At 52.1% G+C, this 17,669-nt stretch overlaps 1 protein-coding gene across 5 annotated transcripts in view; it reads left to right on the top strand.

Moving 5' to 3' along the window:
- LOC121167221 (sodium channel protein type 8 subunit alpha-like) overlaps nt 1–16,807 on the top strand; it is a 108,332-nt gene extending 91,525 nt beyond the window's left edge. For all 5 annotated transcript variants that reach the window (XM_040996623.1, XM_040996620.1, XM_040996624.1 and 2 more), the window contains 6 exons: nt 5,072–5,356; nt 7,228–7,281; nt 7,713–7,850; nt 8,737–8,841; nt 10,647–10,917; nt 15,660–16,807. In XM_040996623.1, the coding sequence (XP_040852557.1) occupies nt 5,072–5,356; nt 7,228–7,281; nt 7,713–7,850; nt 8,737–8,841; nt 10,647–10,917; nt 15,660–16,807 (2,001 nt within the window). The remainder of the gene's footprint in view (nt 1–5,071; nt 5,357–7,227; nt 7,282–7,712; nt 7,851–8,736; nt 8,842–10,646; nt 10,918–15,659) is intronic.
- Nucleotides 16,808–17,669: the final 862 nt, after the last annotated feature.

The raw sequence follows: 17,669 nt of genomic DNA, 5'->3' as shown, positions 1-17,669 counted from the left end.
TGTTGATCTACTAGGGAGAATCACCAGGTGCAAAGAAGGGGAATTGTATCCCACAGACCCACGCAAAAGCACAGGTTGCAGGCAGGGAGAGCGGCGTCAGCCAGGCGGGGGACCGTGGCCTCACAGTCACCGAGACAGCAGCTGAGCAGGGGCGTCCTAGGGTGCTGGCCGGCCTTGCAAGTGGGGACGGAGCAGAATTTGGCACAGTCCCGGGAGAAGAAATGGCGTTTTCTTTCTACTCTGATTCCTCTTATTGCACCTTGTTGTTCTCAGCCCAGTCCCACGAGGACTGGCAGCCTCTTGTCTGGTAGCAAAGCTTCTTCCTCACCCTTCCCCTCCTCCGCCCACGCTCTCAAGTCCCCTAGCCCAACACTAACAAAGCACCAACCAAGGCCCACGCTAGACCAGCGACTCTCAGCCAGATTCCCAAAGCCAAACAATACAAGGCGCCACCTGGGACAGCAGTGCCTGCTCGGGTGCCTTTCTCGCCTCTTTTGGTTTCAGTGCTTGTGTGTGTGTGTGTGTGCGCGCACGGGCAGCTGCGTGTGCACACGCACATACCACACAGTCGATTTCCTAAAATGAAATTGCACCACCAGCCATGCTGGTCACCTTTGTCCTACGGTCATCCAGAAGGCCTGTCATTTACTTTAAGGAGACCCAGAAAGCTCATGGCAGCCCACACGTGGAATGCATGCAGGAGAGCAAACCAGAGGACATGTCATTGGAAACGCACACATCTCAGGAATGTGAGCACAAATGTGATCCTGTGCAAGTCGCCCACACGAGGCGGGACTGAGCGGACACACTGCCTACCAGGACCGTGCCGCTGCCCTCGCCAGCCTCGGGTCCACGACGGCTGCACCAGCACAGAGACTTGGCCTCGTTGCAGTTTGTTCGAGACCCTGTTTCCTCTGTAGCGCAGTCACAGTCTGGCTTAGCAGGCGTAAGCAGGAAAGACAGTTCCACGGCAGGAGAAATCCATGTTTTTAATTTTCAGCGGGCACCAACCTGGACTTTCTGAGGCTTTTCTCCCGCGAACAAGAGAGGTTTCAGAGTGTGTGCTGTAAGGCCTTGTTAGGCTCGGGCTAATTTCAGGGGCAGGGCACAGGTGCAGATGGCTACGGTGGGGATGAGAAGGGGGTTAAAGTGCTCTGCCCTGCCCAGCTATCAGCAGCAGCACACCTTTTCAGAAAGAGTGAAAGTGTTCACGGAGCCTACTAGTCATGTAAGAGCCGACTGAAAGCTTGTTGGAGACTGAATGTTTGTGGTATTATAGCTAAACTCCACAGCCTGGGACCCCCTCCCACCCCGCCCCGCACACATCCTCACACTGGTCCTGGGACTCCTTAGTGGAGACCGGCCATACCTGCAGAAAGCCCCCAGCAGTGCCCAACCCAGCCTCTGACCTCACGGCTCTGTCTGGATGCCCATTCATGCCCGCCATGGCTGTGACAGGTATGGGCCTCACCGTCCACTTGGTGCCTCTTGGCACCCAGGAAACTGTCAGGGTAATCCTGATCCAGGACCCGATCTGTTGACAGCTCACCCGCTGGCTTTCACGAGAGCTGAGGCCAGAGATCCAAAGTGGATACAATGACAGGCCCAGAAAATTCTGTTTGAGAAACACTAGGGAAAAAATCAGTTTTATTTGAAAAAAAAAAAATCTACATCAAGGGGTTTTCCCCCAGCCACAGAAAATATGAGAGCCCTTTGCAAAAATTTGTGCAAAATGCATACAATGAAAACTGCACATATTTTTCCAAAAACAGCTGGGGCACCAAAAGAAACTTTTACTCCTATTTTCCACAAGCTCCTTGAATTCTCCTCATAATATTGGCAAGGACACGTCTGAACCCAAAGCTATGATTTAAAACCAAGCATCTCAGGAAGGGAAGCTCTGGGACGGGGGTGGGGGTGTATGTGCGGGAAGGGAAGAGACGGAGGGTGTCAGCCATCAGCCTTGACACTGGCTGAGCCCTAGCCGGGCACAGAGGGCTCTGGGGTCCCATTGCTGGCCTGCAGCCTCCCAGCCCTCCTGTGGAAGAGTGACTGCAAGAAGGAAAGACTGCATTTGACCCAGTGACAAGCCAAGGGTCAGGTAGATCCATGTTATTTCCACATGATTGTGATCGTAGGGGCACGGGTTTTGCATTGTTGGGGTTCTTCCGTCTGCCAGCACTTGAGAGGTTGCCCTTAGAAAAACTTAAATAATGAGAGCTCTTCAGGAACTGAACACCGTCCATGCCGATGGCCTCAACTGTCCCTGTGCTGCTCCGATCTTATAGGCTCAGACGTTCACTCGAGAGAGAGCCTTTGACCCCCAGCCTGTCCTGGGCCGCTGACTTCCGTCTCCTCCTCTCTCCTTCCTCAAACCAAAGACCAGAACATTGAAAACACTCCCGCTCCTGACAAAGGAACACTTAATGTAGTTCTTTGCTTTTCTCTCCTCCATAGTAATCTTCATTCAGAGATTTTGTTTTGTTTTGCTGTGCTGGTTCAGTTGTTGAGAATCCATCATAGTGATGCTATGAGATCTGCATGCGTTTTTGTTGTTTGTCAGTACACAGCTGTCCATGAACACAGCCATGTTCCCTCTGCCAGATACTCGAAGCTGTCTGACCGATCTTACCACGCTTGACGAGCAATACCCTAGGCGTTAGAGGGCAAACCCGCCTGAAGAATTAGTATCCATTAGCGTTTTCTCATGGATGAAATGAGATTTGTATCAATTGCTAGGTATAAACTTCCACTGGGCAAGGGGTGGGGGGGAGTCACTTTTTAAAACTTGCTAGAACCCAACTTTGAGTTGTTTTTCTAGACTAGCTCCCAACAGTAATGGATTTTCTGCAGTCATTAAAGGCAACGTGGGAGAGCAAGTTTCTTAGTTTCTTGCCCTTTGGTTCCTAAGTCACAGCAAAAGGACAGGCGTGTGGAGGACCGTTCATTTCCACTTTAACCTGCGAGGATTGCTGCTTAGCAGCTCACGTCCTCAGCAAAGAATTACTAGTGACTTTCAGCCACTCTCTATGGCTTTCTTCATAAAAGTAAGATAAGAAGCTTGTTCTTTGGGTATGACTGATAGAACTTTTGTTCCTTACCAAACACACTGGATTTTATCGTTTTCTCTGTTGCCTCAGAGAACGAGGCCCGGCCACACCTTTGTGCATCTGGACGTCCCAGTAGATCATTCTGCCAGCCGTCCAACGCCCCTCCTGTGCTGTGACCTTCTTCCCATATCTCACTGGGATGCGTAGGCCCTAGTGGACTCGGGGCCTTCTCGGAGAGGTTCAAGGCCATTATGTTGAAGGCTTCTCTGAGTAGGTGTAGGTTCTGATTCAGGTTTCACCTCTCGGGGCCTGTCTCCTACCTTTCGCTGGCCTACTGCAAGGCCATTGCTATGTCGCAAAGCTCAGTGACATTGCTGTCCCTTAGATCTGAGCGTTGGCCTCTTCCCATAACCTCCTCTCTGATTGTTTGAGAAGTGATTCTCCCACATAGGGATCGGCCTCTTGCCCATTTGTTTTACTCGCGTTCCTTTTCGGTGTTCCCACCAAAGGAAGAGCAGCAGCAGAATGAGGAGGGAAATCCTGCCATCCGATGACCGGACGGATGTGGTCATCTGAGTAAATCCATATGCATTGCGCTCTCCACAGTCATGTCGAGGATTTTCCAAATGTCACCTATTGTGGCTCTGCCTGCTCCAAGTGGTCACCATATCACCAAGTCATGAGCATTTTAGATTAAGGACAGAGCTATCTGGTCTAGAAGAGGTTTATTGGTCCAAGAATTAAGAAATAACTGCCTTGCACTCCATACATGAGTTGAAGAAACAGAGAACAGATGTTCCCATCTAGAAAGGAGGATCCTGAGCAGACTATTGCGGCCTTTTTTTTTTAAATGTAGGATGGACGAAGGAGCTCTTAGCCATGCCTTGTGATGAGTAACAATGAAGTCCAAGGCGAAAACAGTGCAGGGAAAACTAATCCACGCAGGCCCATACGTGAGCCCGGATCTGCCCCCTGGCGGTGATGCACAGCGTGACCGTCCCACCTTTGCATTTTTCCGATGGGCAAGCCATGTCCCCGCCCTGGCCCTGCTCCTGCCCTGGAGTGCCGACACAGGGATGCGTTGATGCTTGTTATCGCCTCTGAACAAAACTGTAGGAGAAAAGACTCATTTCTGCTTACCCACTGTCTACACTCTGTTAACCTTCCTGGATCCTGGAAAAAGGAAGAAACACGCTCTTTGCAGATCAGGGTAACCTTTCTGGGCATATCCTACTTAAGATGAGTAGGGAATCAGGGCAGAAATGAGAGCCAGCCCTGTCCCCCATCCCACCCCATGAAATGTTATCCATGGAATGCGCAGACACACTTCAGGATTTCCCTAAAGCAGGGGCTCCTCTTAGATGCAGCAAGTCAGAAAATAAACTACCTTGAGTGGAAAAAGCACATCTGTTTGCATTTTGTTTTACACTGTTTGGTAGAGGGAATATTGCTTCTTTTTTGTTTGTTTGTTTTTAATTTTTCTTGAGCCTGCAAAATGTGCATGCTCAGCTATTGCCTGAAATAAGATAAGTGCAATTGCCTGGTCTTACAAGAGATGTTACGTGCCATCAACTGCCTCTCCACCGGTCTCGGAGGGCAGCGCTGTGTGGTTTGAACAAACCTACCTTGTTTTTCAGAGGGGGAATGTCTATTGAAAGGCAGCCCAGGAGCGTGGAACTGCTCACGTTTTGGCCACAGGGAGCGTATTTTCTGAGTTGAGGAGAAAGGAACTGAAATGTAAGCGGTACTTGTTTCAGTCCCAAGTTGGTGCCTGGGATTGAAGAGCAAAGGCGATCGGCCTGAGTTACAATAAAGATGGTATTTGTGAAAATTCCTCCAAATACAGACATCTTGGCTCCTGTTTGCAGTTCCATGCGATTAATCTCATCCCAAAGGGAACCTAGATGTTTTCATAGCGCCACAAGCCACACAAATGCCTTTCCCCTCCTGAAAACCAAAAGAAGCATGCTTGCCCCCCCCCAGCCCCTCCAGACACTCAGCAGCCTCCCCTTCCAACGCAGGTGGTGGTGAATGCCTTGGTGGGCGCCATCCCCTCCATCATGAATGTGCTGCTGGTGTGTCTCATCTTCTGGCTGATTTTCAGCATCATGGGAGTTAACCTGTTTGCGGGAAAGTACCACTACTGCTTCAACGAGACCTCCGAGATCCGCTTCGAAATTGAGATTGTCAACAACAAAACCGAGTGTGAGAAACTCATGGAGGGGAACAACACGGAGATCAGATGGAAGAATGTGAAAATCAATTTTGACAATGTCGGGGCAGGCTACCTGGCTCTGCTTCAAGTGGTAAGGAAAACGCACCCCCCCACCTCCAGCCTTGCTCACCACAGCTTGGCGGGAGCCAGGGTGTTCCCTGGGCTGGAATCAAGGAGGAAGCCGCATCCAAAGGCTTCTCTGGTCCCCGCACCTCCAAGGTTTCCCCCGGAAGGGAACCTCACACTGTGCTCAGAAACAAAATGGGGGGCAGCCAAAGATGAAGAGATCACCTTATCTCCCCGGGCCTGAGTGCATGGCTGAAGAGGCAGGGCAGGGGAAACCAAGAGAATTTAAATGCACAGACAAAAGTGATGATAATTTTGGTTAAGAACCAGTCCCCTTGCCTGACAGCTGTGGTGCAGCTCCGTCCATGCCCTGGGGGAAAGCTCCAATGGGTCCTGTCGATCATTCTCTTTTGCCTAATTTCATTTTATCCCTTATTACTTGATTGTCTTTTGTCGTTGAGGGGGCGGGGCACATCTGACAAACCATTCCATGTAGCAAAAACTCACCATTGACTCAGTTACAGATTGGAGTCATACTCTACTGATTGGATAAAGAACTCTGGTCAAACCCCTCAGCCTCTCTCTGTTCCTTCATCCGAAGTGTAGATAGTAAGGGCTCACTTGGTGGTTAACAGGATTGGTGATTTTTGAATTTCTGCACACAATGCCCACCCCATGGGAAGGATGGGTGGTAACTGCTGTTGTGTATTTTCAATGCAGTTGTTGCCAGGCTTTCATCGTGCACTTGTTGAGAATATTGGAAGTATTCATGCAGGTGAAGCTCTCGCCCTAACAGTGCACACATAGGAAGCAGGCACCCATCGTGAGCTGGCAATAAAAGAATAAGTGGAATGAGCAGAAATTTTTCTTACTCCTAAGCTCTGTTGCTTGTGTTCGCCCCCAGATCAAGAAATGACACCCACACATTAAATTGAGGCAGCTCCAGGAAACAAATGCACATCAACCAGCCAGTCAGATCCTGGGGTTCCCCAAGTCACCCCCCACAATGCCAGCCAAACACTACCGGCTTGGTAGTGCCAAGGCCTTCCCTTGAGTAAAGCTTCCCACACCCTGGAAGGTTATAGATTCCAGTGGAGTCACTAAAATATGGAGAATGTGGATCTGCTGAGCCATGATTGCTGGCAGAACCAGGCAACCCTCAGCTCAGATGCAGCTCAGGTGGCCAGCATCTTGGCGCTTGAGCTTGCCCTGGAGTGGACAAAGGAGCAGAAAGGAAAGGGGCCTGTGGAGAACAAAGCCAGCATGGCCATTCTGCAGCCTGCATTCTTGTGCATTAGTCAGGGAGGTGCTCCCGCCCTGTTGGCCCAGGACAAGCAAGCAAGACTCTCCAGAACCCCCGGTGCCTAATTAGCATTTTGGAAGAGGCTTCTCAGTGGTAGGTAGCATTCCTTCAGTAGGTCCTTGCTGTTTGCTCATAAATATGCATTTGCTATAGCCTTCTGCGGCACCTGTTAAAGGCCTTTTCTAACAGTGTTAAACCAGTCACCACTGTTTCTCAGGGACTTTCTTGGGTACAAGAGTACCCAAACCAGTCCATGGAAAAGTGGTTGCAGAGTTTATGTTCATGCAAGAACAGTTAAAGAAATCCGTGCATAGGTGGGTTTTTATTTCCCCCCATACTGCACACTCTGAGTGAACATTTTGAAGGCATCTCTTAGGCGTGGGTTTCAGTGGTCTTTTTGCACCAAAATTGAACTTACCTCTTTAATTCCATTTTCCACCAAGTTTGTGGAGTCCCCTTGTGTTAAGCAGCAGAAGATTCTGTGTCCGTGGGAGGAGGCTGTTACTGAACGGCAGCCTGGCCTTTAGGATCCTGGCCCAGGCTGCTACCCACCTGCTTCCAGGCACAGGCTCATGACTCCCTCTGTTTGCCAGGCAACCTTCAAAGGCTGGATGGACATCATGTATGCAGCCGTGGATTCCCGCAAGGTAAGGGAGCAGCAGTGGTCCCGGGGCGCAGCGGGAGGGAGGGGTGCAGGTGGCAGGGAAGAGTCACCATTGTGTCGCAACCATCTGTGACTTTGCGGATCGCGGATCATTCTCCTCCTCCCGGTAAGTCATCTCTCTCTCACTCTGACGTTTGGCTCCAGGTGTTTGGACTGTTGAGTAGCACTTGGCCCCAGGGGAGCCATCTGCTCTCCTGCTTGGAAAAAAGTGTGGCTCCCAGCACACAGCGCCTCCCCTCCCGCTTGCCTCCACGGTCACGCAGGACAGGACCTGCCAGTGTGGAGGGACCTCTAGGGCTCCCTCCCAACCCTCAGCTCAGATGCGGCTCAGGTGGCCAGCATCTTGGTGCTTGACCTTGGCTCTGGTCCCCAAGCCAGGAGCTGACTCTGTCCTTTTCTCCTGCCCCTTGACAGCCTGATGAGCAGCCTAAATATGAGGATAACATCTACATGTACATCTACTTTGTCATCTTCATCATCTTCGGCTCCTTCTTCACCCTGAACCTGTTCATTGGTGTCATCATCGATAACTTCAATCAACAAAAGAAAAAGATAGGTCTCCTCCCCTCCTTGCCAGTGGTTGGGGGTCTAGCCAGGTGGCAGGCACTCTGCCCGCCTCTCTAAAGAACAAAAGTCCCTCCTTCTCTCTTTCCACTAGCTGCACGGCGCCTCAGTGTCTCAGTGGTCCTTATGGAACATGAGCCCCTACCAGCTCATTCTGTTTGGGGCTGGATGGGGTGGCTTGCCACACTAACCGATGGTCTTTTATTCTTGAGGCCGGGTTACCAGTTTGGGAGGGAAGCCGGGCGATCCCTCTGGCGGCAGGGTGAGGGAGCCGGAGAAGGAAGCTGATAAATGGCCACAGTGTGCGGCAAGGAAGGGCTAGACTGAAAGCCAGACACATGGCCCCCTGCACCATCCAGACTTGAGAGCTCACCCTTGGAAAAATTCCCCTCCTTATTTAGCCCAAAGTTCCCAAAGCCAAAAGATGACCCTGAATCTAGTCCTTCCCTGTAAATGCTAAGAAGCCCTCCAATGGCCTTCTTGCTCCAGAGCCTCTCCAGTTGGAAGTTGGCTATGATGAATGAGCCATTGACCAGATGTAAATGTCTTCTTGTTGAGACTTTTTAAAAATTTTGATCAAGAAAGCGAGGCAGAAATCTGGAGTGAGACTCTGAGATGTGACTGGCTCTGAAGTCCACACTTGCCAGGCAATCTGTAATGGAGTCAACGCTTGGCCAGTCTCCCAAAGCCCGTGCTGCCCACCAAGGCAGGGATCTTATGGAAGCAGGATACGTGATGCCAGGTCGGCCTCACGCTGGGACAGCTTTTAGCTAAACCAACCATGGAAGAGGAGGACGGACTGGTCCCCGTGTTCCTTTAAGCACCTCCAGAGAGCCACTTGTAATTGCGTCTCCCCTTGTCTTCCCTCCTTTACTTTGGAGGTCAGGACATCTTCATGACGGAGGAACAGAAGAAGTACTACAATGCCATGAAGAAGCTGGGCTCCAAGAAGCCCCAGAAGCCCATCCCCCGGCCCCTGGTGAGTGCACTAGGCAGGCCGAGGGCAGAGCCAGACACCTGTGGCCAAATAGAGGCACCACTGGGCATCCTGTAAGGAAAGGAGAGGTGAGCAACAGACTGCTGGTGCCTGCTACTCCTCCTCCAGAGAAGCAGGGGTTACAGCCTGGGGTGGCTCCCACGCTGCTTCGTGCGTGACCCATCCTGCAGAGCCCACTCCCGGGAGAGGCAGACAGAAAGTAACAATGGACTTGAAAAATGAAAGGCAATCTCTGGCGTCCGTCCCTCCTCAGCAAGTGAGTCTTCTGGCTGTTTGTGAACACAAGGGAGCCAAGTAGAATGCCCTGATTTCCTCTCCTGAAGCAGCCTCCAGACGGCACAGGCCTTGGCTGGGACTCAGTGTTGGCTTTCCCAAGTTCTTCCCCAGGTATCCCCCTTCTCAGATCCTTGCATCACCTCTGCACCTGCTGAGCATAAGTGGCCCTGGTGCTGCAGGACGGGTACAAACCACTGCATCAAAATCATCAGAAAAACCAGCTAAGCCCAAGGCAGCGGGCATGTGTCAGAAAGAAGTCGGGAGTCTCAAACGCTGGATGTGTACTTTGCATTTTGCGATAGAAATGGGACTAAAGCAAGAGGGAAAGGACACGGATGTTTAAACCCATGTCCAATCCTTTGCCTGTGAGGGGTGTGTTTTCTTCCACTGAAGTCAGTGGTTCACAGGGCAGGTTTTGTAGCCCAGCAGATTAAGCCGGGCTGGGGACTCCCACATCCCATTGTCTGAGTACCAGGTTGAATCCTAGCTACTCCACTTCTGATTCAGCTTCCTGCTAACGCACCCTGAGAGCCAGCAGTGATGCCTCAAATAGTTGTGCACCTGCCAACCAGGCAGGAGAGCCGCATAGAGTTCCTAGCTCCTGCTGTTGGTCCGGCCCAGCCCCACTTTTGGCAAGCATGTGGGGGTGGGTGCTTGTTCTTTTTCTCTTTCTGCTCTCTGCTCTTTCTTTCTCTGCCTCTTTCAATCTCTGGTAAATAAATAAGTCCTTAAAAATAACCTTAGTATAGTAAAGAAGCAGTAATTAAAAATTGATCAACATTTTGCTCAGCAAATATCCACTGAACATCTATGAATCTTTTTGTGATTAGCAAAATATAGAAATGTTGCCTTGTAGCTTGCGGTATAAGGGAAGGCAGAGAGGAAGTAAGTAAACAGTTACCATAGATTGTGGGATGTCCTGGGGGGCCATGGCCAAGCACAGAGGCCGCAGGGTGGGCCTGCTTCAGCCTGGCCCCTCACCTCCTCTGGAAGCCGACGGGATGGCAGCTGGGTGCCACCAGGTGACAAGTGATGTTGTGTGCTTGGAGGAAGCATCAGCAGGGCTTTTTTGGAGCAGGTGCAAGGCAAGGGAGAAGCAGCAGCCAAGGATAAGCCTTGGCTTTCCAGCTCCAGAGCCTGGAGGAATAAGTGAAATCTGGAGAAGAGGGAGAGGTGGTGCAGTAGTGATGGCTCAAGTATGGAAGGAAAAAGTAGGGATTTGGCATTTGGTCCAAGGAAGCGGCTAGAGTGGGCACAGGTGCAGGAGTGTGGTATAGCAGTAGGAGCGAGGGCTCTCCCAGCATCAGTCTGGGAATGAAGAGTGAGGTTGGCCGTAAAAGGGGCACCCCACCTTGATGGTGGGGGGACGGTCAGAGACACCAGGGGCAGGGGCTGGGTGGAGCCAGGTGGATGGGGTCTCCCAGAGAGAAGAAGCCAGCTGGCCACCAGGGGCAGGGCCCCACCTGGAAGAGACTGCCTGAGTCCCGTTGTCTCTCCCTCCTCCCCTCCAGAACAAGATCCAGGGCATTGTGTTCGACTTTGTGACGCAGCAAGCTTTTGACATTGTCATCATGATGCTCATCTGCCTTAACATGGTGACGATGATGGTGGAGACGGACACACAGAGCAAGCAGATGGAGAACATCCTCTACTGGATCAACCTGGTCTTCGTCATCTTCTTCACCTGCGAGTGTGTGCTCAAGATGTTCGCCCTGAGGCACTACTACTTCACCATCGGCTGGAACATCTTCGACTTCGTGGTGGTCATCCTGTCCATTGTGGGTGAGTGGGCGGGGTGCACGGAGGGTCTTGTGTCACATGACCTGGGACACATGTGCAGCCCCCGCTTCTTCTGGATGGCCACTGCAGTGAGTTGATGCTGGGTAGAAACTGCGTGGCTAGGTGGGGTGGGCGGGGGAGGAAAAAAAAAAAGGAGAGAAAGTATCGAGTTAGATCTTAACAAAATCCATCTGGAAGCTTCTTGTGATCGTTTTGCTGCTGCACTGCTGAGAGAAGCATTTATGTGCTGGGATCGGACAGCGGGCTGGGACAGTCTGTGCCTGGATGACCTCATTTGGGCCCCAGGAAAACCCCGGAAGCAGTTGTCCATTTGCATGGTCCTTGTGGAGTGGTTCAAGGTCACTCAGCCAGGAGGCGGCAGAAGCAGAGCTTGAGCAGGCCCCAAAGTGACCTGCGCTTTGCTCGGTGACCACGTGTATTTTGCTTTGGCCTAAAGCAAGGCAAGAGAGATCCTGGCAGGTGGGGCAAGTCATGCTACCGAGGGTTCCCTCCCTGTAAGGCATCTTGAGACATGCAGGTAGAACCGCTTGAGAACCCAGGCAAGTCAGTGCCAGGGGCGCTGTTGGCCTGACTGGGCTGAACAAGGTAGCATCTCTGAGTCCTGAAGGTGGCTGGCTTCCCCTGGCCCAACTCTTTGTCTGTGCAGAAGTGTGTGGACCTCTGTTGAAATCCCCTTGGGGAACATGGCACCTTCATTCCCCTTTGGAGGGTTCCCAGGGCACACAGACCCTGGGAAGCTCTTGGAGCCCCCACAGGAGGATCCAGTGTGACTTGGGCATTCCTTCCTGCCTGGTTGGACCACAGCACCCTTCTCCCAATGCAAGAAATGCTGTGGGCATGCTTGCATGGCATGTACCTACCAAATGCCAGCTGCTACACTGAGCACCTTCAGCTCCCACCACCCAACTGGCACCCCTCTAAAGGTCACGAGGGGTGAGGCACCAGGGGGCCACCAGTTGGTGTCACAGCAAGTAGGCAGCCAGGGCCCAGCCCACATCCTGGCCTCTGGGGTCCACTCCCAGTGTCCCACAGAACACGTGCCAGGCGACACAACCCTGGCCCACTGCTGGGGAGCTTTTCCTCTTGTCCACTGTTGAGTGGCATAGAAGTTCCACAGATCACATCACACCCCAGGCCTTCCATGGGCTTCTCAGGCAAATAGGGGCAATGAGTGAGAGCTAATAACTGGAAATTTACTCAAACACCATTGATTTGTTAGGAATGATCTTTTTTCCTTAAGGTTTATTTTCTTGGGGCCGCCCTGTGGCACCTCAGTAAAGGTACCACCTGCAGTGCTGGTATCCCACAGGGGCTCCAGTTTCTGTTTTAGTTGCCCCACTTCTGACCCAGCTCCCCGCTGAATGGCCTGGGAAAGCAACAGAGGGGCAGCAGAGAGCGTCCCAAGTGTTTGAGATCCTGCACCTACATGAAAGACCTAGAAGAGGCTCCTGGCTCCTGGCTTCAGATTGGTTCAGCTGTAGCCATTGTGGCCACTGGGGGAGTAAACTAACAGATGGGAGATCTCTGTGTCTCTCTGCATTCTAACTCTCTATCTTTAAAAAAGATTTGTTTAATTTATTTGAAAGGCAAAGCTACAGTTTCAAGCCACTAATTTACTCCCCAAATGGCCATAACAGTGGGAGCTGGCCCACGCTGAAGGCAGGAGCCAGGAGCTTCTTTCAAGTTTCCCATGTGGGTGCAGGGGCCCAAGCACTGGGCCTGTCCTCTGCTGCTTTCCCAGGCCATTCAGCAGGGAGCTGGATCAGAAGTGGGGCAACTGAGACACAAAGTGGCACCCCTATGGGATGCTCGCGTTGCAGGTGCCCACATTATCCATTCTATCACAACCCCAACCACGTACCTTTCATCCCAGTTGGAAAGCAGACAGGCAGAACTCTCCCAACTGCTGGCTCACTCCGCAGTTGCCCACAACAGCCAGGCTGGGCCAAGCCATAGCCAGCAGCGTGGCGCTCCAGCTGGGTCTCCTGTAGGGGCAGCAGAGGCTCAGCTGCTTAAGCTGTGCCCAGTCCTCCCACCCATGATATGCATTACAAGCAGGAAGAGCCGGGACTCGAACAGGCTCTCTGCTATGAGCAACTCAAGCAGCAGCTTCAGTACCACATCAAACATGTACCGCTCTTTAGGAGTTAAGTTAGGTAAAACTCTTCTGGAGTCACTCAGAGTGTCCCTTGCAGCGGTGTTCCCATGGCCTGGATTGCTGTCTGTCCCATTTCTGTGGTAAACAAATGTGTTCTGCCTTGCCCATCATCTTCCCTCTGCAGCAAGTATGGCTTATGCATCCCTCATCCTAAGATGCTAAATCTAAAATGCTGCGAAACCTAAATCAAGCAGGAAACTTCACCTCATGTGACAGGTCACAGTCCACACACCTGCACACTCAAAGTGCTGTGAAAATGGCCTTTGTGACCATGTGTGCGTGTGAGACAAACAGAACCTCATGTCTACACTGGGGCCCTTACATCTCATTATATATATGCAAATATTCCAAAATTCACATCCCAAAACCCATCTTGTCCTGAGTATTTTGGATAAGGGATGGCTCAGCTTGGGCGAACTCCTGATACACGGGTGTCACCTGATCCCTGGTGGGCACTGAGCGTGACTTCACCGAGGAATCAGAAGAAGGCAGCTGAGAAGTCATCTTAGGTCCTGCTGGGACAGAGATTGTTCTAGAAACTCAAATATCCCCGTGGGTCTCCAGCTCCTGAAGAGGCTGCAAGAGGTTGTTTGGCTCACTTCCTGGATTTCTGCACTCTGTCCTCTTCTGAAAATTGACCATTTCCAGGCTTTAAAACCTCCAAGGAGGAGGCCCAGAGTGATGGCTCAGTTGGCTAATCCCTCCCCTGTAAGTGCCAGCATCCTGTATGGGTACCGGTTCATGTCCTGACTGTTCCCATCCAGTTCCCTGCTTGTGGCCTGGGAAAGCTGTTGAGGATGGCCCAAAACCTTGGGACCCTGCATCCATATGGGAGACCTGGAAGAAGTTCCTGGCTCCTGGCTTCAGGTCAGCTCAGCTTTGGCCATTGTGGCCACTTGGGGAGTGAATCAACAGGAAAAAAGATCTTTCTATAAATCTGCCTTTCCAGTAAAGAAAAAGAAAGAAAAAGAAAAGGAGTTAACAACAAAACCCCTGCAGGTGGTGGCAGGCACTGTGCTGTGGCATCCCAGTGTGGGAGTACTGGTTCATGTTCTCTTTCAACTTAGAATGCTCCTGGGATGCGGCAGGGGAGAGGGGGGTACCTGGTCCCTGGCACCCATGTGGGAGATGTGCCTGGAGCTCCTGCACCTGCTGCAGGAGGGCCTGCATCCTGCTGTTGTGGCCATTGAGGGGTGACCCAAAGGATGGAAGGTCAAACTTCTCTCTCTTTCTCTGTTGCTCTCTCAAGTAAATAAATATGATTAAATTTAACAAAAATTCTATTTAAATAGAGGAATTCAGTAGCCTTTTATTTGTGAATTCTTATGGATGAAAGACTGCCTTAGTTAGACTTCAGTCTCTCGTGTTTGTGGAAGCCTCGTGGCTAGTCAGGGCCTGGACAGCAAGAGAAAATGCTGATGCCTTCCTCTGCCCCAGGTTCTCCTCTGCTGTTCCTGCTAGGTCTCCTTAGCATCACAGCTTCTCTGTGGGTTTTTTTTTTTAAAGATTTGTTTATTTTTATTTGAAAGAGTTGCAGCGTGAGAAGGCAAGAGAGAGGTCTGCCATCCACTGGTTGATTCCCCCAGGTGGATGCTGCAGTCAGAGTTGGGAGCCAGCAGCTTCTTCTGGATCTTCCCACGTGGGTGTCAAGGCCCATGCACTTTGGCCGCCCTCCACTCCTTCTCCAGGCGCAGAGCAGGGAGCTGCATGGGAAGGAGAGCCTCCAGGACTTGAACCTGTGCCCACATGGGAGAGGCCTAACGTGCTGTGCCCCAGCACTTATCTGCAACTTCAGACAGCAGCCTGGGAGAGGTTGGGCGTAGATAGGGATGACACAATTTTCTCCCCCACTTTTGTGAAGAAGTCCATCTAGAACTAAAAGGATAGATAGTTGGGGGGCGGGGGTTGGCGTTGTGGCATAGAGGTTAAGCCATCGCTGGCATCACCTTCTAGATTCCCAATATTGGTGTGCCAGCTTGAGTCTTGGCAGCTCTGCTTCTGATCCAACACCCTGTTAGGTACCCAGATGAAGCAGAGGATGGCCACACACGTGGGCCCCTGCAGTCATGTGGGATACCCAGGTGGAATTCCTGGCTTCCGGCTTCAGTGTGACCCATCCTTGACTGTGATGGGTAGTGAACCTGTGGGTGCAAGATCCTTCTCTCTTCTCTCTCCCTTCCCGCTTCTCTCTGTTGTCCTTCAGCCTCTCAAATGAACAGAAATCTTTAAAACCAGATACAGTATCATTTCCCAGATGTACCGGGATGCTCTCTCTTGCTCAGGGGCTCATGCTGTGAACTAGAGGGATGGCTCTAGAGCGACAGGCATGTTAGAGCCCCAGATGCCCTGGGGATGGACAGGGAGGAAGCAGGCGTGGATAGCTGTTTGCCTCCCTGGAACCTGCAGGCCAGGCACAGCTTTCAATGTTTCATGGAAATGAACCACTGCCCAGCAAGGCGCTGACTCTGCAAAACCCTTTGAACTGCACAGAGAGCAGGTTAAAAACAAAATAGCAAAAGGGCCTCTCCGAGCTCAGTAACCCAGCTTCCTGTGTTCCCCCCCTTAGGAATGTTCCTGGCGGACATCATCGAAAAGTACTTTGTTTCTCCCACCCTCTTCCGAGTCATCCGGTTGGCCCGAATCGGGCGCATCTTGCGTCTGATCAAGGGCGCCAAGGGAATCCGCACTCTGCTCTTTGCCTTAATGATGTCCTTGCCGGCCCTGTTCAACATCGGCCTCCTGCTCTTCCTGGTCATGTTCATCTTCTCCATCTTCGGCATGTCCAACTTCGCCTACGTGAAGCACGAGGCCGGCATCGACGACATGTTCAACTTCGAGACCTTCGGCAACAGCATGATCTGCCTCTTTCAGATCACCACGTCGGCCGGCTGGGACGGCCTGCTGCTGCCCATCCTCAACCGGCCGCCCGACTGCAACCTGGAGAAGGAGCACCCGGGCAGCGGCTTCAAGGGGGACTGCGGGAACCCGTCCGTGGGCATCTTCTTCTTCGTGAGCTACATCATCATCTCCTTCCTCATCGTGGTCAACATGTACATCGCCATCATCCTGGAGAACTTCAGCGTGGCCACTGAGGAGAGCACCGAGCCCCTGAGCGAGGACGACTTCGAGATGTTCTACGAGATCTGGGAGAAGTTCGACCCCGACGCCACGCAGTTCATCGAGTACTGTAAGCTGGCGGACTTCGCCGACGCGCTGGAGCACCCGCTGCGGGTGCCCAAGCCCAACACCATCGAGCTCATCGCCATGGACCTGCCCATGGTGAGCGGGGACCGCATCCACTGCCTGGACATTCTCTTCGCCTTCACCAAGCGGGTCCTGGGGGACAGTGGGGAGCTGGACATCCTGAGGCAGCAGATGGAGGAACGGTTCGTGGCGTCCAACCCTTCCAAAGTGTCTTACGAGCCCATCACGACCACGCTGCGGCGCAAGCAGGAGGAGGTGTCGGCCGTGGTCCTGCAGCGCGCCTACCGCGGACACCTGGCACGGCGGGGCTTCATCTACAAAAAGACGGCTTCCAACAAGCTGGAGAACGGAGGCCCGCAGCGGGAGAAGAAGGAGAGCACGCCCTCCACGGCCTCGCTCCCGTCCTACGACAGCGTGACCAAACCCGAGAAGGAGAAGCAGCAGCGGGCCGAGGAAGGCAGGAGGGAAAGAGCCAAAAGACAGAAAGAGGTCCGGGAGTCCAAATGTTAGGGCGGCCCGAGGAGCCGCCAAGCCACGCCACGCCACGCCACGCAGATGTAATACTTGCAAGTGAACGATTGTTTACAGACTTCCTGCAACTCTGTCAACTCAGAACAGCTGTGGGGACACTGACCCGAAGAAGACCTATGCCAAATGTAGTCTGCTTTCCATGTCACACGGTTGCATCTCGAGCAGTGACCTGCCAAGGGGCAAAGGACCCTGCTCCCTGGACTCAAAGGTTTCTTTTTTTTTTTTTTCTAACTTGCTTGGGCAGGTGGTTACTGCATGTCCCACATCAGTCAATGCAACTTAGGACAAAACTAACAGGATACAAAAACACACACGACAGAGGAGAGACTGCCAAGACCGGCAGCGTTTCCACTGCAGCCAAATGGATATATATTTTTTTTCCATTCTGTCGATTCTTGGAAACAGAAAAGCATCACTTGAAAAGTTTGTTCATGCAAACTACCTTTGCATTCTCACCTTAGTTAAGCTAAAGCAGCACAAAGAAAACACACACACACACACACCACAGACAACACGCAGTCATTTGCCTTCAGCCCACATCATATAATTGTTAGTTTATTTGACACAGAGCGTATCTTCTCCACATGGGCGTTGCGTGCTTTGGAGATGGGTGGGGGTGAACAGTCCCCTTCCTTCACACCGAGGAAGGCTTGCTCAGGCCAATTCCAAAACATCGTGCCCGTTCCATGCGTAGAAACGATTTGCATGATGGCATGCCGTGATCAGAAGTCATGCATGACATGCATACGCCACAGGACACTTCCTCTCGTATCTCCCCTCCCCCCACCCGGCCACACACAGGATCAGCCTTCAGACTGGTCCCAGCCCTGCGCGGCTCACT

This window comes from Ochotona curzoniae, unplaced genomic scaffold (assembly GCF_017591425.1).
Source record: "Ochotona curzoniae isolate NIBS_2020 unplaced genomic scaffold, NIBS_Ocur_1.0 patch35, whole genome shotgun sequence".
NCBI lineage: Eukaryota > Metazoa > Chordata > Mammalia > Lagomorpha > Ochotonidae > Ochotona > Ochotona curzoniae.
Note: the sequence above shows the minus strand (reverse complement) of the source record. Positions and strands in the feature narration are given on the sequence as shown.